The sequence below is a fragment of the Danio rerio genome, chromosome 2 (genome assembly GCF_049306965.1).
Source record: "Danio rerio strain Tuebingen ecotype United States chromosome 2, GRCz12tu, whole genome shotgun sequence".
In the NCBI taxonomy this organism is placed as follows: Eukaryota; Metazoa; Chordata; class Actinopteri; order Cypriniformes; family Danionidae; genus Danio; species Danio rerio.
In genome coordinates, this window is record NC_133177.1 from 62,196,869 (window position 1) to 62,218,818 (window position 21,950).

The window sequence follows — 21,950 nt, forward strand, 5'->3', positions numbered from 1 at the left end:
TCTGAATCTGCTAGCACCAAAACAAATACTTAGCTATATAATCTGATCCGAAATTAAACCATGTTTTTTAATTACACCTATCAATTTCCACGTAAACATCATGATTGAATCCATTTGTCCACAGATGCTTCATCAGATAACGGGACCTATATTTCTTCGCGGATTATTTTCCCTGGATGAATCGTTTGTTCGCAGGAGGAGATTAAAGAAATCATTTCAGGCGTGCTTTTGCTTTTTTTACTGTCCTAAACGCGTCATTTTCATCCAAGTTTAGAGTAAAAAGGTGTGTACACACTTCTGGGTTGTAAAATACAATTGGTTCAAATGTGCACGAAAGTGCTGAAATTACACTAAAGTTTTTTTTGCATAATAATTATTTAAATAACATAATAATAAACCAATGTTGGATTAGTCCATATTTGACTGAAACACACTAGCTTTTTGTAGAGTGACATCTAATAATCTGTATAATAGCATGCACTCTAGAAAATGCTAAAACAACCATATATCCTCTCTCTATCTGTCAATCTCTTTCTCATCACCCAAAAGACAATCTTAATCAAAACAGTTTATTGAAGGCAAATAAAAATAAGTGCTGGTTTGACAATCCAATTTGTGGAAGAAAAATAAAAGAATCAAAATCACAATGGTCCCAAACAATCGCTCTGTTTAAAACAACACATGAACTCCCGATCAAAGCAGTTTTATTTATATATATATTTTTTTAGCGTCTTAAATCGAATTTAATGATTTCACAAGTTTAAACACGAGTGATCGCTGCAGTCCGGAGGATTAAGCCACTGAGGTCTACACGGTACTCTGTAAAATCTGTTCAGAGGTCTGTTTCTGGATATTTGTATTTTCCTTTTATTTACGGCTGTGAATTGCATTACGGGACTTTTATTGACATTTTGGTATATTTTATTTATATGATGTATTAGAAATACCATATAACGAAATAAGACTGTAAAATATCAGAAAATACTACAGTTTAGCCTATTACAAAGTCTCTCACTGAAAAAAGTGTTGCATGCAGAACTGTTGCAAACAATTTATTTGTGTTGAATTTAAACAAATTAAACTGAATAAGTTTCAACTTAATTTGTTTGTTTAAATTCAACACAATTAAATTGTTTACAACCACTTAACGTAAAAAATATTGAGTAAATCCAAGGAATCATCTATGAATAATTTTTTTCAGCGTAATAAACACTGGAAAATATATATTTTTACTTGTTTAAACTACTTAATTAAAATTAGCTAAAACAACACAATTCTTGAGATTTCATTTGGAACAACTTAATTTGTTCATGTTAAATCCACATACATTTGTTAAAAGTGTTAAGTTAACTTAATCGATTTGTGTTGGGACAACAGGAATGAATTGTGAGAAACCCTGCACTACAACACCAACCCACACATCACTTTATAGTTTAAAATGCAACATTTTTGGAAATTGTCAAGTTTAAAACTTATTGGAAGAAACATCAAGATGCCCTAATGCAATTCAAAAGCATAAATAAACGGAGGAAAACATATAAAACAATCACAAAAGCACGGAAAACTGCTAATTTGCGTGTAGTGCATGTTCACTGTGTCCAGCAACAAAAAAGTTACCCTGTTTACCTTGAACGATCGACAGACAAAGTTCGTAAATATCCTCGAAATGAGGTTCAAATGTCAATCCGCGAGTGCAGCGCGGAGCTCTTGGCCTCATGCTCCCAGTACGAGTAGAGCTCCGCCGGCTGCCGGGAGCAGGTGAACTGCAGAGCGGCCGCGCTGTTGGACGGAGCCGCCGACTGCTGCTGGTGCTGCGGCTGCTGGTGGTGACCCATCCCGCCGTACGAGTTCATCATGTTCGGCAGCCCCATGGCTTGCATTCGGCTGTACGGGTTATACGAAGGGGTCGACAGTGCTTTCATTGCGCCCATGTTGCCATTGGGCATCTGGCAGGACGCGTAGCTCATGGCCGGCGGAGGAGGCTGCGGGAGCGGCCAGCTGCTGTTCATGAAGCCCGACTGGAGGTACTTCGGCGCGGGGAGATACCCGGTGTACGCGTCGCCCCCAAACAAACTCTTCCCAGCTTGGAAGTGAGCCGCGGGCGGTCGAAACGGCCGCTTCATCCGCCTCCTCCTTCGGTAGTTCCCCTTCTCGAACATATCCTCGCAGGCCGGGTCCAGGGTCCAGTAGTTGCCCTTGCGCTCCCCGCCGCCCTCCCGGGGCACTTTAATGAAGCACTCGTTGAGACTCAAGTTGTGTCGGATGCTGTTCTGCCAGCCTTTTTTATTCTTCTCATAAAATGGGAATTTGGTGATGATGTACTGGTAGATGCCGGATAGAGTGAGCCTCTTCTCGGTGCTCTCCCGGATGGCCATGGCGATCAGGGCCACGTATGAGTAGGGCGGCTTCTGCGCCGGGTCGGTCTTCTCGGAGCCCGGCTCCTGGAGCGGCTCGTCCTCCTTCTTCACCGCGTTGGTGTCGTGCACCATGAGAGCCATTGCGTCATCATCTAAGCTATGGTAAGATGCCATCGCTTTAAAAACACAAGCAAACAACACGTCAAAACAAACACGCACACACACACACAGAGAGGTTTATTCTGTAAAGCGCGACGCACCTGATTTGAGCTCCTCCGGTCACCGCGGATCCATCAGTGGAGATAAACCGGAGAAACACCGCGGGAATAAGAGCTCGTGCTCCGCGTAGCGAGGGCTCGAACTGCGCGCTGGAGATCTCGGTGTCGTTTAAACTCGAAGGTTCTTCTGGAAGATCTCGCAAGTTTTTTTCCGTCCAGTGAAAGGCGAAACTCTGCTGTCGTCAGACTGATGATGATGATGATGATGAGAGCCGCAGATTCCGCTTTCGTCACTTCTCTCTTCTATTTTGCCACCGAAATAACAACTTTATCATGTAATGCGATGAAAGACGCAGATATTTAGCACTTTATGTTTATGTTTTTCCTTACAACAGTCCAAAACAATCCGTAATTATCATGAATTTATGCACAGCAAAAAAATGAGTGTACATTTAACTCAATTTGAGTTTAATTTAACACTCCTTGGGTGTACATATGACTCCCTCCATTTTGGAGTTAAAATAACACTTTCTAAAGTGTAAAATTTGTACATTACTCAAAGAGTTTATTTTAACACCATAAGAGTTTATTCTAACATCAAACCGGAGTGGTTGTTACCCTCCAAAGTGTTAATATATAAAATTTGTACATTACTCAGTGTTCATTTTAACACCGTAAGAGTTTATTCTTACATCAAACTAGTGTTTGTTACCCTTTAAAGTGTTAATATACTAAATTTGTACATTACTCAGTGTTCATTTTAACACTGTAAGAGTTTATTTTAACATCAAACCGGAGTGGTTGTTACCCTCCTAAGTGTTAATGTATAAAATTTGTACATTACTCAGTGTTCATTTTAACACCGTAAGAGTTTATTCTAACATCAAACTAGAGTGTTTGCTACCCTTCAAAGTGTTAATATATAAAATGTGTACATTACTCAGTGTTCATTTTAACACTGTAAGAGTTTATTTTAACATCAAACTGGAGTGCGTGGTACCCTTCAAAGTGTCAATATATTACCTTTATTTCCTAATTATCAATTGGTGGGTGTGACAGATAACAGTGATCAAATATGTTGAAAATTGTTTATTAAATGTTCATCAAACTTTAGAAATATTTTCAATACATTCAACTCTGCATTTAAAAATGCAACGACATATTTCAATTTTTTTTAACAAACTTTAGAAAATCTGTTTCCACAAGTGCAAGAAAATAGAATTAACACATGCGCAATAAAAAAGACCATTGTTTAAAAACTCTTTGTTTTGCAAGTCATAGAAATATCATATAACTCATTTTGTAACTCATAGAAATATCATAACTCGTTTTTTGTAACTCATAGAAATCATATAACTTGTTGTTTTGTAACTCGTAGAAAACTCATAAACCTGAGGTTACCTGAAACAACATATACTTATTTCATAAAGTGCAAACATGAAAGTGCCCATGGACTAAGCTCATTTCTGCCACAAAAAAAGAACAAGCTAAAAACTCACAATTCTGACTTCAATATAAAATCTGTAAATACATTCAGCTTATGTGCTAAACAATCAGAAATTAGTGCAAGCTAATTAAATATTTTCGTGCACAAAACAATGCACTGGAACAATATACAAATATGGTTCTTCAAATCCATATGATGCCTGTAAGTCAAATGGTCTGAAAAAAGGAAGATCCTCAACTCTTGACAAACCAAAAGTGTTATTTTCTCTTACATGGTATGCATGAAGATGCTCAACAAATCCAAGTGTTTCAAAGTCTTTAGTTACCAAAAGGTTTTGGTCCTCTATGAAAATAATTTCACATATTTTACTGAAAATTGGTAAGTCCTTCTCCATTTTACTGAACACCAGTAGATCATGACGATATTCCGTTCCTGAATATTTCAGCCATGAAGTTACTGTGATCTCACGGTCCAAAAAATGTGGATACATTTTAAGAATAATGTCACGATATGGCAAATCATCAAGGTCTAGAGTTTTTAAAGGTCCATATTCAACATTTTTAACGGGTAAACTTTCCCAATGATACGCAATTGCATATTGGTGTTTTATAGCAAAAGACTTGGTGAGGTTTTTAAAATTTTTTATGCTGTTTTTAAAAAACTTGTGTTTCGCTTCACAACGCATCGACCATACATGTACTAATGGACCAATTTTGCGTATACAATGTGGATAATGTAGCATAAAATGATGCTTGGGAATCAAAGACTTTTGTGGATATAGCTCTTTAAAAAGACTATGATGTTCTAAAATTAGATGTTTCAGATAGTAGGTCATGCCTTCTGTTATCACAGGAGAAAACACTATGTTGATGATCTGTAACAACAATAGTAATAAACGCCAGTAATTATTTTCCTCTTCAATGAGGTCTCCAAATATCAGAGGAATGTTCCGTATTAAACAGAATGTCTGAATGGCATTTAGACCTATAGAATTAGCTGTCTGCTCAAGATTTAATCTAGTGGGTCGGTTTTTTCTTTCAAGAAAGCCATAATTGAAAGAATAGATTCTGTTACATACGTCTTGTCTTGGTATAATGCCAGAAAGATATTCAAGAAGTAACTTCATTTCATACTGACCAACACCCTCGAGGATGTCGTGCATTATATCAGGGGAGTAGTTGTCACAAATATGAAAGTATTTTAAGTCATTAAATAGACATGTACGCTTAACCCCAAAAGATGAAGTAATGCTAGGGTCAGCTACCAAATCTGCATAGTGCTGTTCTTGTAACGCTTTGTTTCTTAATGTAATATTAGTGTCGTCTTCACTGAAAACAGACTGAGATGTTTTTTTGTCTACTAAACAGAACCGACAAAAGTAAAGGGCACTAAAAGATTCCATAAAACCAAGAATTGTGTGCATTCCCAAGTTGTCGCCAGTAACCTGTGCAATAGTGCCAAACAAGGGATCTTTGGAGAAAGGAACTGGAATGCCAGAACTTTCAAGGACTTTTAAATCTTCAACAAGGGGCCGCAAAATTGCATCAAATCCATAGTTTTTAATATCCTGTGCATAGAATAATGACAATAAATGTATGTTCATTAAGCTTGAATTCATTTTGGGTGGAAAGTTCCTGAGAATAAAGTAAATTACTCCAATTTTATGAATGCCTTGCTTCGAGCCCAGCGGATTAGCAGATTCAAAATCATCATAGTATAACTGTATCTGAAGTGCATTTTTATGTTTACTGTAAAGTGGGTGGTTTTTAAAATAATCCCCATCACAAAAATCTTTATAGACAGATGTACTCGCACTTGGACTTGTCATATGTTTACATATATCCGAATTCCTAAATATAAACTGCAATGTGTTCAAAAAGGGAATGTAAATGAACTTGTCAGTTACAGGAACTTGATCATAAGTCCTCGTCACTCGATTCAATCTACTGTCAAATCGTACACCTAGCTTTATCTCAGTAGGATCGACAACAGCCCATTTGTCTTTGAAATATTTTTTCCATTTGTGTTCTGTGTTTAGATTTGTGAATGGATTATTCAGACTACTAAAACAGTCATCTACCTAGGATGGTGTTGCAAAATCCTTTGCTGGAAGTAAATTCATTACTTTACTTTTAATATCAGAATGTATTTCATGGACCAGTTCCTCCATGTCCGATATTACAGAAGTTACAACACTGGTTGCTACTCCACTATTTTGCAATCTAGCAACAATAGATGCACACATTTCTTGAGTGTCAATCACCCTCCTTTTATCACCGAGTGGTGTCTCAGGTTGTTGTTCATTATGATTATTTAAATGTGACGGTTCAGTATCTTCAGTCTGATTTTCAGTCTCTGCTTGGTCTAGAAATTCATGTCTATGAACACTACTCAAGTGTTTTCGAAATCCGGCATAAGTCATGAAGCTATGCTTGCAATTGTTCTGTGCACATTTCAAGTTCAATTTTTTCCCAGGATAATAAGCATGAATGAGTTTTAGATGACGAATGAGGTCATTAATTGTTAAATGTACCGCTTTACAAGCAAAACAGCGGAACATTTTCAGTCAGTCAAGAGAGCTAATTCAGAAGTTTGGCTCGTAGGTCCTTTACCCTTGGGGTTTCACGAACTGTGCCACAACCAATCTTGTAGATTGTTGTCTGAACAAATGTAAACATTGCATTTAAGGAGTGGGGGTATGACACACTAAAAACAAAATACGCTTTAAACAGTTCGTCAAAAGCAGAAAGGGATGACTTTGCCTGACATGGTAGAAGTTTTCCATCCAGAACAATGTAGAACTCATGAATGGCATTCTTTGCAGAGCCAACTGCAAGGAGATGTGGTTGCAGGCCTTCAGTCTTCTCAACATATTCAGTTAGACTGCAACAAGCCTGAAACAGGTGAAAAACAGATTTTCTTACAAACAAGTAACCTACAATACAGCTCACTAATGTTTCCATGCAAACCTTGTGAAACTGCACAACATGATCCATTGCCTCCTTAATGCTGATCTTTGTTGAATTGTTTCTACCACCTGCTGAAGGTGGCAAAAGGAAAGCCAGTAGTAAAAGACAGGACATGTCACTGTCCCATCCTGCAAGCAAGAACAAAGAGAGCATGTAGATCAACAACAAATACAATAACCAAAAACTTACAAATAACAAACCATTTAATACCTTGCCATTCACATTCCAGGTTCTGTCCAGTGCCAGCTGCAAGCAGGCTGTTTAGGTACAAGTTTGAATTAAGCGTTTTCGCCTCTGCGATGATCTTTGGCTTTAAAGTGTCCCATTGTTCTAGTAGTCTGGAAGCGGTTTCAGTTCCAAATTTGATGTCAAAGTCTTGAAGAACCTGTAAAACAATTACAAACATAACAAAAATTCACACCATGCTTTTTGCATATTACCTAATTTTATCTCAACCAAATACTATTATCTGTCTCTTTCTCTTACCAATCCCTTTGTGTCGAGAAATCTTGGAAAAACTGAAAGAGCTGTGCTGGACTTCTCTGCATCATGAATAAGCTGCTGTCTGTGCTTGAATGTTAATTTCATCTTCTCAAAAATCTGGTCCTTGTCAGCACAATGACTCATAAATGATATGGCTTCTTTGCATTGGTCGCCATCGAGCTGCTTTTCCAAATAGTTCCAGTTGGCTCTGTTAGCTGTTGGTCCTCCGTTGCCTTCATCATCCGATGCTGCACTTGACCTGGCATTTCTTGTGCTCTGGCTTTTGCTTCGGCGTGAAACTGTTTTCAGACGCCATGATATGTATCCTTGATTGCTCTTGGGGTCATAGAAATGTTCCTTAAATAAAAACAAAATGACTGCTGATAAGATCAAATGCAAACATTTAAAATTTCTGATCATGTCACTACACTAGACTAAAAAAATACTGATGAAGAATACAACAAAATTTATTTAATTCAATTAGGGGAACTAGAAATGTAACATAGTTCCACAAAATCTAAAATATGTTTCTATAAGGTACAGTAGAATAATAATAAGTTTTAAATTCTTACATATCCAGTTCTTGAGTATGGATCCTTCAGTGATGGGCAAAGAGTTACAATTCCCAAGGCACAGCGTGTTTTTGTTTCTTTGGAAGGGACACGACTATAAGAACAAGAAAAATAAGTTAAAACACTAAAACAGTTTGATTACAAAAATTGTATCAATGATTTTTAGATTGAAACCTACCCTTCTTTTTCAGTTATGTATGCAACAACGATGTTGACTAACTGTCGCCGGGTTGAATCTGTGAGTTTTCCATGTTCATTATATTCGGCCAAAACGGCAAGTCCACCAGCCTTTTCTTTCAAAATTTCACTAACAAACTACAATAAAAACAAAGTGATAAAATGTCTGCATAATAAAAAAATGTGAAAAAACTGCCAAACACTTCAACTAGTACATCATGAAATTTAAAAATTACCTGCTTAGCCTCAAAAGCTTCATCAAAACGAGGTCTCTTCATGCTTGGCCCAGCACGGTCATCAGTTTCAGTGTGGTTTGGGGTGAGAACTAGTGTGTCTGAGTGGGAGCTACAAGAATCGAGGACTGTGCATTCTGAAAGTAATAGTAATAATAATATTAAAAAGCATGTTATATGTACTGCATTCTAGTGATGTGCCAAGCAATTTTAAAATTAGATTTGCCCTAAGCCAAACTTCTTAATGTTTAACATCACAAAACCAAAAGGTATGTCAGAGATTTTCAGCATACAACTTTGCATCACATAAAACATGGAATTGGTCTTTCAAACTTGCGAATATAGTAGGCTATCAGTTGTTTTTGACTCAAGAGAGAGCAAAAACAGTATTTAAGATGCTGCTCGCTCCCTCAGTCACAAGTGCAGTCGCCAGTTCACTTACAAAACTGATGAAATAAGGCTTCACAATGTAGGAAAAACCCAGAAGATTAATATGAAAAAGATACATTAATTTGATTTTAGTAATAGGATTTACTTTTAAATATTAAATTTAGTAGTACATTTCAGTCATGAATGATTGAATAACTAAGCATTTACACATTTTTAGATAAAACAATTTCACAATTTAAGCACAAGTTATCTGACATATCGTTTTAATGGAACTGTAGCTTGTCGCCACATATGAGGCCAGTTTAAATAATTATAACAGGGCTCGAAATTGCGACCATTTTGGTCGCATATGCGGCCTAAATTTTATCTATGCAACCTTAAAATATATTTGGGAGGAATTCTGCGAGTGCTTAAAATTGTTGTGTGCGACCAGTTTTTACTGCAAAATGTTCACCACATGCACGGATTCGGGAGACATTCACGCAGAATGCATCTCTAAGCTCTTTGTCTGCACTTGAAACGCAGCACACAGAAATGGTTTAAAACAATTGTCATGTCAACTTGCTGCAGTAAACAAAGCCAAGTCCGTAATGCTTGCCCCACCTTTACGCTCTTCTTATTGGCCCACCACTGCTCTAGCACTGAATGCGAATGATTGGTTAATATCAGCTGTCAATCACTCAGTCAGCGCCTTGCCTTCTGGCGTCGGATGAGAGAGCTACTACCGTGAAAAACTGTAAAGCGCTGAAGATGAGAATGAAGATAACACTGGCAGATTTTGTTTTAGAAACCATGGCATCTAAAGTTATAAATGACACATCTTACTAGTGACTATGTGCTAAATGTTAATCCACCATCTACACTTTTCCAAGAGTAGAAGACTTCCATTGGCTTCAAGTCTGCTATGAAAAGTCTGTGGGATGGAGTTTTCAGGTAACTGTTTGCTACATATAGCACGACAGCTTCTGTTTAATCCTTCATATAAATCGCCAGATGCTGTCCGCCATGCAAGGGGCAGCTATATGTCAAATTTAACACCACGTACAACATCGCAAACGGGCTTGCACTGAGTAAACTAACATCGCTACTCCTAAAAAGACCAGTATTGCTATTAACATGACGTATGCATATAATAAGGTACAGTAAGTGTCAAAAGCATCAGTGCAATATCAGACAGCACTTGTGAGAACAGCACAGTTATACCATTAACAGATTCATTCAAGCAGTGCGTGCAGGGCCAGTGATCGCTCCGTGTATGCTTTTGGTCACTCAGTTATGTTATAAAAATATATTTTCTTGTGATAACTGGATTTCGTTGAGACATATTTTCCTTACGCTTGCATATCTAATAATTTTTTTTTTGCTTGTTAGTTTGATTACTGTTGATTTCAAATGCAATAAATATGTTAGTATAAAACTTGTAGTAACGGTGCTCATAATTGGTGGGTGCGACAAAATTTTGGCTGATGCGCCTAAATTAGGAGCACCGGTGCTACCAAGCAAAAAGGTTAATTTCGAGCCCTGTTATAAAGTTAGAAAAAAAGGCAAACAGATGTGGTTTATTAAACATTGAATGCATGGGACCAGAAAGCCCTGCATACAGAAACTTGCCTGAATCTTGGTCAATGACTCTCCAAAGTATATCACGCGATCTCTCCTCCAGCACGTCAGTGAAAACATCTTTATCTACCTCCACACCGGTGTCATCTTGCAAAACCAGATCCTTTTGCTCGATGGAAAATTTCTTCTTGACTTGACGTATTAAAAGAAATAACATTAATTGAAAAAAGACATTCCACCTGCAGCAACAGTCAAAACAAAAATGGAGTCAATAATTTAAGAACTTACCTTCTTTTATTAGACTGCTGTAATCAACTTCATCTACCTTAATCAACTTCTTTTTGCCTCCATAAATGACTTTGAAGAGCATTGTAGCTAAAGAAAAAAAAAAAAAGTTTTCGTTTGATTAGGCTTACAGTGTGATTCAAAAGAACACATTGATAAACCGGTGTTGTGCCGAAATCTGTGACTTGTTGAAAACTGTGACCCGTGTGTGACGTTTAGTAAAATTTTCACTCGGCAAAGTGCATGACGTTCATGCATGTGACTGTGAAAGCGCAGACACAAAAATCAAGCAAATAGCGTCGAGCGGTGCTGTAAAGAATGTTTCAAATCCTGGGATTCAGAAAACAGGTTCATGGAAGAATTTTAATGTAGTCGTGATATTTTGTTGTTGTCTGCAGGTAGACTGCTAAAACTAAATATTTAGTTGTGAGATTTGAGTTGAAAAAAAAAAACAGTTCATTACAAAAGCTAATTACTGAGTGTCACATTTTGTATTAGTAAAATTAATCACCTTTTTAATGACATTCTAATCAATTGACATCCAACTGTATAAAGATATCTGGTCATCAATGTTTTAGAAAACAAATAAATTTGACACAAAATGTCAATTTATTAAACATTATAGTAAGTTTATACAGGGAAAACACTTCTATCTTAATCCTACCTGTATCACATGTAATTTGAACTCAGTAATTGGCATTTGTAATGAACTATAGGATTTTTTCGACTCATGTTTAGTTATAGCAGTCTACCAGCAGACAACAACAAAATATCACATTAAAGTTTTTCCATAAACCCGTTTTCTGAATCCCAGAATTTAAAATATCCTTTACAGCACAGCTCGATGCTATTTGCTTGGTTTAGACGTCTGCGCGTTCACAGTCACGTGCATGAGACAAGCACGTTCCCGAGTGAAAATGTTACTGAAGAGCGCGACCTGGTCAATTTTCGACGAGTCACATATTTCATCACAACGCCGGACATCACTAACTTAACGTTATATGGGTTATTCAGTTGAACGGATCGTTAGAGAAAAGGAAAAAAGCTGTAATTCGCCGTTTAAAACGAAGTGCGACCAAAGTGTAACATTAAAGGACGCGCATTTTCAAAATGCAGCTGCCTCAGGGGCAGTCAACGGCGGGAAACCCCGCAGTGATAGTCACAAACTAATTTTTAAAACACATAACGTTAAATATTTCGTCGCGAGAGGATTAAAACTGTATTAATCTAAAATCATAGCCATTTAACTTATCTTTTCGATATGTTTAGGGTCCACGTGCGAAATAAGCCAATGGCCTTACAACATGCTCAAATGAATTAACGTTAGCTTCGACGCCGTGCGACACTTCTCACAAACATTTACAAATATTTAAACTATTTGCTAAATGTAATTATAACGTTAGAGTATTTATTATCGTTGTATCAAACATTTCTTTAGAAAAAACGGCTAAAACTTACCACTGAACTCGGAGCCTCCAAGCCAACCTCCGTGGGATCTCCAACTGAAAAGACAGCCGCGGAGCTGAGCCTCGTGGGAAATAGTGATGTCCGATTCGCGAACGAATCAATCAATTTACCTGGATCGTCCTAGTGAATCAGTTCATCAAGTCCAACTGAATCGTTTGAAACTGTTCACAGTCTCCATTAATCACTAATCACAAATTACTTCAAAATCCTTGCTTTTTAACCGTGCCTGGCACTTTCTCTGATTAAAAAATAAATAAGTTAAATTATTTAGTTACTCGAACAGCGTATGAACGTGCTTCACTTCATCGGCTTAAAAAATCCTAAAGAAACAGGTTCTCGTTCAGTGTACTGATGGTTCTAAAACAGCTGCAACGGTTCTCGAACCTCGTTCTCGAGTTAAGAACCGGTTGCAGCTGTTTTGGATCACAAGTACACTGAACCGAGAGCTACGTGAACGAAATGCGGTTTCTTTCGGACCCGTCCGATTTAAGAACCTAAGAGCTAAAACTGTGCGCATGCGTGAAGTGCTGTGACTCCTGAAGCGGCCGAACACATTCAAGCTCATGACCGTTGTCTGAACCAAACTAATTCTTTGGACTATTTTGTGCTAATGCTATTATCATCTTATGAAACATTGATTTATTAAAATAAGATCATTTAATAACAATTTAATATTAATAGAATATGCATGTGCATATAGTTCACTGTTTCTGATGAGAATTAATTTATTATATCATATAATTGATTATATCATCAAGACTCGTAAAACATACTGGTTTGATCACTGTTTGTCCTAAAGAACCGGTTCAAGTAAAAAAAAAAATGGACTTCCCATCACTGATGAGAAATACACTGCATATTGGGTTAAAAGTTTAACACTGAAAAAAAAAACTCTTAAATATACGCGTTTTCACACTCGTGGATTAAAATGTACTCCAGTTTTAACACTGAACAACACCAAAAAAATCACACTGTATATTTAACACTGGAATTTTTGCTGTGTGTTTTGCATTTGCAGAACAGACTCGCATTGTTTGTTTTTTGAAGAGGGATTGCTCTGTTGTATAGAGCAATGTTATGTATTTGATTAAATAGTAATGTATAACACAACTACATTCCTAAAAATGCTGGGTTGGGGTAATTTATAAGGCATTCGTCAATGTTAGATCATAAATAAAAATGTAATGCCTTAATTGACTAATATAATTAATAATTACTGCATCGTATTACACTGTAAAATAAGATGGGTTGTTTTAACCCAGGGAAGGCTGAGTAAAATATGGACAAACCCAAACGTTGCATTAATTTTTTTTTAATTAAATTGAAATGACACCTTTTTTAACCCAAAAGCTGGGTTGATCCAAATATTACTCGAGTATTTTGGGGTTAAAACAACCCCGCATTATTTGCAGTGACGCGATGCAGTATTACTTAACTGCATTAGTCAATAAAGGCATACATTTGTTATTTAAGATCTAGCTATTTTGACGAATAGGTTTTAAAACCAAAAGCTGAGTTTGTTAATGAAATTATATGCGTCTATTATAGCCTAACTAAAATGAAGAATAGCAAGCCGACTTTTAGGTTTACGTGCATTCATTTATGGTAATTCGGGTATTTCGATGTTTAACCCGTTTACCTTCAACCTAAATAAAAACGAGAATGTAGATTATCAATACCTTATTTCATAAACCATTTATTGCATACATTTTTAAACAGCTGGATTTATCCTGCAGTTTTGATTTATTATCAAATGTTTTCATTTATCCATTAGCGGAGGGTTACTTTATTAATTGTTACACATGTTTAGTTATAACTAATTGTAGATATTAATCTCTAAGCTCAAAGCAGTTTAGTCTAAGCGGAATATATCTTATTTCACGTGCGCTCACACACACACACACACACAGACACAGACACACACACACACACACACACACACACACACACACACACACACACACACACACACACACTCGCGCGCACAGGTGTAGCAGCTGTGTGTTGTGTTTGTCATCAGCATCTCTCGGCTCCTTCACGCCTCTGGAACTGAACAGAATGAAAGGCTTGTTTTGCTGTTTAGTGGAAACTAAAGGAGATGTCGAGCTCATTTTACTCGCGTTTTCACTCGCATTGCACTTTAAATACGTTTGCTTTCTTATAATACACAATCTCGTAAATGTATTAACGACATACTTGTTATCAATTAATGTATTGTGTGTTAGATCAAAATAAAGCAGATAGTAATACTCTGATAATTAATGTAACATCAAAATAGTGATGTTAAATACAAATTAATATTACAAATAACACAATTAAAACTGTATTTAAATGACTTTTCTACTGTATCTACTGACCGAATTTAATTAGTAAGTAATTTAATCACTTGACTATGTGGGGCAGCTGCAACACTTTCGTTCAGTTCCTCAGAGACAATTTGTGCAAACCCAAAATGTTAATATAATAAACCCAAACCTATTGGACACCCACACACATTGCTATAATATGTGCACATTATATGCAGAATTTAAACTTGAATAAAGCAGGATGGTTGCAACAACCCACAGCAGGGACAGGTGCAACATTCAATAAAATGTAATATTAAAAATAATTCTAAAACATCAGGCTTTATTTAATTTTCCTGGGTAAACAGACTAAATGTAAATTGTTAAATTGCCCATATAAATACACTCTCAGAGAAAAATGGCACAATGTTAAACCCCTTGTCACTGGGTCAGTATGTTTTTATGGGACAGAATACCTCCAGGCTCTTATAACTTTTCTTTAAATAAAAAAAAGTACAAAAAATGTAATGTTTACTTTTTATTTGTATTTAGTCTTTTAGCCTTTACAAACAGATATATATATATATATATATATATATATATATATATATATATATATATATATATATAGACATAGTTCATGGGGGTTAGCTTAACCAATGTGATAGACAGAAAGTTTTATCAGAGTTTTTTTTTTTGTATTAGCTGAATATTTAACAATCAAAATAATACCAAAATCCACATCGTAAAAAACAGACAAAGAATAATAATTACACATTTGTACCGTTGCAGTTGTACCTTTAAGCACATGATTTGTGTAGTTTACAATACCTATAGCTTTATGTTTTACCAGTTGTTTTGTTTTATAGAACTAAATAATTAATGTTTACGAGTTTCTTTAAACACATGCTTGTAAATGATGATTCATGATTTAATATGGGAATTTTTCATAAATCACTTTGCCTTTCCAGTGATTTTTATTTATATAGATATTTAATAAAGGAGTTGTCCAACACTTGTAGCGTTAATATGAGAACAATTATTACATTTCAGATGTACCATAAAAGATACAGAACAGTATAAGATGTCTTTTCCTGTGCTTTGTAACTTTTACAAAACTACAAAACTATTCCTCAATGAACATTATTAGTACTTTTTTTATTCTGAAAGCGTACAGACTATTAGAACAACAAGCAACAATCACATATCAGGCCTAAAAACTGAACAAATATATACAATTACTGAAAATCTAGACTGAAGCTTTACTAAACTTTGAAATTAATTAAAAAATCAAGGAATTCTTTTATTAATTTAAATTACATTGGAACTGTGATCAAATTAAAAGTGTACAGTGGTAATATGGCACGCTTTTAAATTAATTTTGGCATTGGGGACAGTTGCAGATCTGAATAAACCGTCTATGCTGTAGGGAGACACAACAGCTTTAAGGCTTGATAGCTATACCTAGTAAAAGCCAAGAAAACATCGATTTAAATGATGCAAATGAATAATGTATCACAAAAACTGTATAATAAACATTCTGAACATTAAATCAATTACTTTTTTTTTTTTTACCTAAAATGAGTACTGAAGGAATGGTCACATATGGCTGATTCCTCTCAGATTGAGGAAGGGTTTAATCATCACTACAGCTCATTCCTAAAACAGAGGCATTAGTCTTGCTGCAGCCATCCCCACTCTCCCTATACTGAACATCCTTATGAATCTGCATTGACTATAGAAAACTATTCAATGTTCAAATTTGAGTCAAAAAGGGGCTTATTAAACGTTTATTACAATATTTTAAGGATTTTAACATGACATTCTTTAGTTAACAAACAGAGTTACTGAAAATAAAACATTACATGCATTAAAAAACATTAAATATTTCAATGCAATCACACTGTTTCATGCATTATTAATTTCTGACTCGATTCTAATTGTTGTTAAGCATGTGCAATCTAAATACATTTTACCTCTTTAGTTTAATAATATACTTATTATGCTCAATATACTTGCATTGCACAATCTGCTGCTCTGCATTGATTTATGCAGAACTGTTGAATCTATTTACAGTCTTTAAGGCAAGTAAAGTATAATTAACTCATAATAATGAAGCATAACCCCTTTGCTTTTCAGTGGATCTGTAATTTACAGTAACTCATTACTCCAAACACTCTCCCATATCACTCCTGCAAATATTATATTATTCTTCATGTGTGTATGTATATTTCCTGACTGACTGTCATGACTCTGTGATGCAAACCGGTACGAATGCATCGCAGGAACATCCAGCACTTTAGATGAGATGCAGCATTGCAGTATACAGACTGATCAGATGCTGGAGAAAGCAGATATTAATACCCAGATAATAAATATAACATTATCATAATAGTGTTGGCAAAAACACATTTACATCTTGTAAACACATTTAATTACTCATTAAGTAATTGAATCACTTGACTCAGCACTGAAAATCCTTAAGATCTGCATGGACTATAGAAATGAAACTATTTTATGTAGAAATTTGAGTAAAACACGAGCTCATTAAAATATTTTAAGCATTTTAACATGAAATTCTTTAGTAAACAAACAGATTTACTCTGCAAAAAATAAAAATAAAACATTACATGCATTAAAAACCTTAAATATTTCAATGCAATCACACTATTATTTCATGCATTATTAATTTCTGACTCATTCATTGTTAAGCATGTGCAATCTAAATAAATGTAACATCTTTAGTTTAATAATATAATTATTATGCTCAATATATTTGCATTACACATTTCTCCACTTCTATGAATTGATTTATACAGAATTGTTGAAGTTATTTACAGCATTTAAGGCAAGAACAGTATATTTAACTAATAATAATGAATCATAACCCCTTACTTTGCTTTTTCAGTGGATCTGTAAAGACTCTGTGATGCAAACCAGTACAAATGCACCGCAGGAACATCCAGCACTTTAGATGAGATGCAGCACTGAAGTACAGGCGTTTATATCCTGATCAGATGCTGGAGAAAGCAGATATTAATACCCAGACAATTAATATAACATTATCATAATAGTGTTGGTAAAAAAGAAGGAAATGACACAATTAAAACTGTATTTAAACGACTTTTCTATCTAGTATATGTATTTAATTACTCATTGGGTAATGTAATCACTTGACTCAGCACTGAAAATGCTTAAAATCTGCATAGACTATAGAAATAAAACTATTCAATGTAGAAATTTGAGTAAAACTTGGGCTTATTAAAAGTTTATTCAAATATTGTAAGCATTTTAACATGACATTCTTTAGTTAACAGAGTTGCTCTGCAAAACTAAAAATATAACATTAGATGCATTAAAAACGTTAAATATTTCAATGCAATCACACTGTTTCATACATTATTAATTCCTGACTCATTCATTGTTGATTAAGCATGTGCAATCTAAATAAATGTAGCCTCTTTAGTTTAATAATATAATTATTATGCTCAATATATTTGCATTACACATTTCCTCTGCTTCTCTAAACTGATTTATACAGAACTGTTGAAGTTATTTACAGTCTTTAAGGTAAGTAAAGTATAATTAACTAATAATAATGAAGCATAACCCCTTTGCTTTTCAGTGGATCTGTAATTTACATTAACTCATTACTCCAAACACTCTCCCATATCACTCCTGCAAATATTACATTATTCTTCATGTGTGTATGTATATTTCCTGACTGACTGTCAAGACTCTGTGATGCAAACCGGTGCAAATGCACCGCAGGAACATCCAGCGCTTTAGATGAGATGCAGCATTGCAGTATATAGACTGATCAGATGCTGGAGAAACACAGCAGGATTATATTTGAAATAGACTGTGGCACATATAAGGGAAAAACTCTGCAAACTTCCTGCCAAACTCTTTGAAATGAGGATGTTTATGGTTCAAAGTGCAAGAATGCAGATGGACTGAAGCTGCGGGTCAGTGGAACACACACACACACATAAAACACACACACGTACACGCACACACAGACTCACGAACATCATACACTATGACACCTGAACTAAATCAGTATCACACACACACACACACACACACACACACACACACACACACACACACTCACTCACTCACTCACTCACTCACTCACGCTGCACGTTAGTGGAATATACACACACATGCAAATACACACTCACAAACAACATCATACACAACAACACCTGAACTAAATCATAACTGCGCACACACTTAAACGGTCATAGGGTCATACACGCTGAAGCTGCGGGTTAGTGGTATATACACACACACACACACACACACACACACACACTCAAATACATGCTCACAAACATCAACATCATACACAATGACACTTGAATGAAATCAATATCTCTCACACGCACACACACTTGAACTGTCAATATCACACACATTGAAGCTGCGCGTTAGTGGAATACACACACACACACACACACATGCAAATACACACTCACAAACATCAACATCATACACAACAACACCTGAACTAAATCAATAACACACACACACACACACACACACACACACACTCACTCACTCACGCTGCACGTTAGTGGAATATACACACACATGCAAATACACACTCACAAACAACATCATACACAACAACACCTGTACTAAATCAATAACACACACACACACACACACACACACACACACGCACGCACACACACACACACGCATGCACACACGCATGCACACACGCATGCACACACGCACACACTTCTGCAAGGTGTTGAGCAAAATGAAAACCTTTAACACAAACCGGCTGGAGAAAAATATAAACAATGAGGATCACTGACCATCTGCAGATCCCTGATACTATTACTATCACTAAACTGGTTAATTAATGGGCGCTAATACACACTGCTGTGTGTGTCATATAACAATCACATCAACCAAACAGAAACTCAGTGTACTACTGAACACATTAATGCATCTGCAACTCTTTAAGGAATGCTCTGTCTTATTAACTACAGTGAACTGACAAACTGTAATAAATAATGCAGTGTACTATAGTTTTTACTACAGTAAACAATGTTTTATTGTTGTAGACTATACCCTATAGAACTACACTATTGGGTCATTTGTTTATATTACAATAGCCTTGTGTTACCATAGCAACTAAAGAATTACCACTAAAGATCAACTACTAACTACAATTATTGTTACCATAACAACGGTAGAATCACAACAAAAGATCAATTACTATAGTCGTGGCTACCAACGCAACTATGAAATCACTACAAAATAAATACTAAAGTCGTTGTTACCATAGCAACAATAGAATCACTACAAAAGATCAATTACTACAGTCACAGCGTTACTAGTATAGTTGATGCATTACCATAACAACTGTAGAATCACAACAAAAGATCAATTACTATAGGTGTTGCTACCAATAGCAACGACTTCTAATATAGTCATTGTGTTACTAGTATAGTAGTTGTTCCCATAGCAACTATGAAATCATCACAAAAAATCTATTACTATAGTCATTGTTACCATAGCAACCATGGAATCACCACAAAACATCAATTATTAGTCAATGTTACCATAGCAGCTATAGAACTGCCAAAAAAGATCTATTACTATAGTTGTTGTATTACTAGGATAGTTTACGTATTACCATAGCAACTGTATAATCACAACAAAGATCAAGAACTACAGTCGTTACCAAAGCAAATACTTAATCACCATAAAAAGTCCATTACTATAGTCACTGTGTTACTACTATAGTCGTTGTTACCATAACAACTATAAAATCACCACAAAACATCAATTATTACAGTCATTGTTACCATAACAACTATAGAATTACCACAAAAGATTACTATAGTCATGTTAATAGTACAGTTGATGTGTTACAACGAAAGAAAAATAACAATAGTTGTCGGTACCATGGCAACTGTGAAACCACCACAGAATATCAATCACTACAGTCTTTGTTACCATAGCAACTATAGAATCATTACAAAAGATAAATTAATGTACCCATTGTGTTACAGGTATAGTAGTAGTTACCATAGCAACTATAGAATCACTACAAAAGATCTATTACTATAGTCGTTGTTACACGTATAGTTGATGTGTTACCATAACAACTGTAGAATCACGACAAAAGATCGATAACTATAGTCGTTGTTACCATAGCAACTACAGAATCACAACAATAAAAAATTATTATAGTCTTTGTGTTACTAGAATAGTAGTTGTAGTGTTACCATGGCAACATCCAAGTGGATGCTGCACACTGGTGGTGGTGTGGAGAGACCCCCTCATGATTGTGAAGTGCTTTGGGTGTATGGCCATACACAATAAATGCACTATATAAACACACATTACATTACATTACAACTATGAAATCATCACAAAAGATCGATTACTATAGTCGTTGTGTTACCATAACAACAGTAGAATCACAACCAAAGATCAATAACTATAGATGTTGTTACCATAGCAACTATCACTGTAAAAGCTAATTAACTGTCATTTTGTTCCTACTATAATAGTTTTTGTGTTACCATAGCAATTGTAGAATCACTACAAAACATCAATTATTTTAGTCATTGTTACCATAGCTATCGAATCACAACAAAAGATAAATTATTATAGTCGTTGTGTTAATAGCACAGTTGCTGTGTTACCATAGCAACTATGAAATCACCACAAAAGAGCTATTACTATAGTCATTGTTACCAAAGCAACTATAGAACCACAAAACATCAATTAATATAGTCGCGGTTACTAGTATAGTTGATGTGTTACTATAAAAACTGTAGAATCACCACAAGAGATTGATTACTATAGATGTTGCCATAGCAACTATGAAATCACCCCAACAGATCGATTACTAGTCGTTGTTACCATAGCAACTATAGAATCACTGCAAACGATAAATTAATATAGTTGTTTTGTTACTAGTATAGTAGTTGTTGTGTTACTATAGCAACTATGAAATCATAAAAGATCAATTACTACAGTCGTACAGTCGTATAGAATCACCACAAAAAAACTCAATCACAATAGTTGTTGTGTTGCTAGTATAGTTGCTGTTGTGTTCAAGTTATGACATTCAAGTGTTTTACTACAGCCCGTTTCAAAAGCACTACAGTGTTTTTCTTGTGGAGGAAAAACAGAAGTGTAAGTGTGCAGCTGAGCAGATCTGAAGCGCTGATGAGAAAGGCTAAGCCCAGAGCTGTGTGTGTTTGTGTTTGGAGGGTTACTGTGGGGTGGAGGGCCTTCCTCACTTTGTAAAGCCCAGGATTGACCTCTGCCTTAAATTACAAAGGCCACGGAGGCGCTCTGCTCCTCTCTTCCTGACGCTGCTCCGCGCTCAAGCTTTCAGACGCTCCGTGTGTGTTTTCCTCTCTTATCAGCCGCAGGAAGCCAATGGGAAGCGCAGAGCTCTTCTGGACAACCTGCCTGTCAAATCATTAGAATGCATCATCACACACACACACACACACACACACAC

At 35.7% G+C, this 21,950-nt stretch overlaps 2 protein-coding genes across 8 annotated transcripts in view; both read right to left on the minus strand.

Annotated features, from left to right (window-relative positions):
- Positions 1-555: 555 nt before the first annotated feature.
- foxl2b (forkhead box L2b) overlaps positions 556-21,950 on the minus strand; it is an 86,667-nt gene continuing 65,272 nt past the window's right edge. Inside the window, exons 4-7 of one of the 7 annotated variants that reach the window (XM_073911000.1) lie at positions 21,724-21,894; positions 17,339-17,463; positions 2,618-2,878; positions 556-2,533 (exon numbers count right to left, since the gene is read on the minus strand). In XM_073911000.1, the coding sequence (XP_073767101.1) occupies positions 1,674-2,531 (858 nt within the window). In that variant the 5' untranslated portion in view covers positions 2,532-2,533; positions 2,618-2,878; positions 17,339-17,463; positions 21,724-21,894 and the 3' untranslated portion in view covers positions 556-1,673. 7 annotated transcript variants of the gene reach the window in all.
- LOC100332698 (uncharacterized) lies at positions 3,650-12,206 on the minus strand. Its single transcript, XM_005168112.6, has 10 exons — positions 12,150-12,206; positions 10,695-10,781; positions 10,458-10,598; positions 8,460-8,593; positions 8,225-8,361; positions 8,047-8,140; positions 7,478-7,831; positions 7,202-7,376; positions 6,992-7,119; positions 3,650-6,916 (listed from the first exon to the last, which is right to left on the minus strand). The coding sequence occupies exons 2-10, from the start codon at positions 10,774-10,776 to the stop codon at positions 6,602-6,604; spliced, it is 1,560 nt and encodes a 519-aa protein (XP_005168169.2). The 5' UTR covers positions 10,777-10,781; positions 12,150-12,206; the 3' UTR covers positions 3,650-6,601.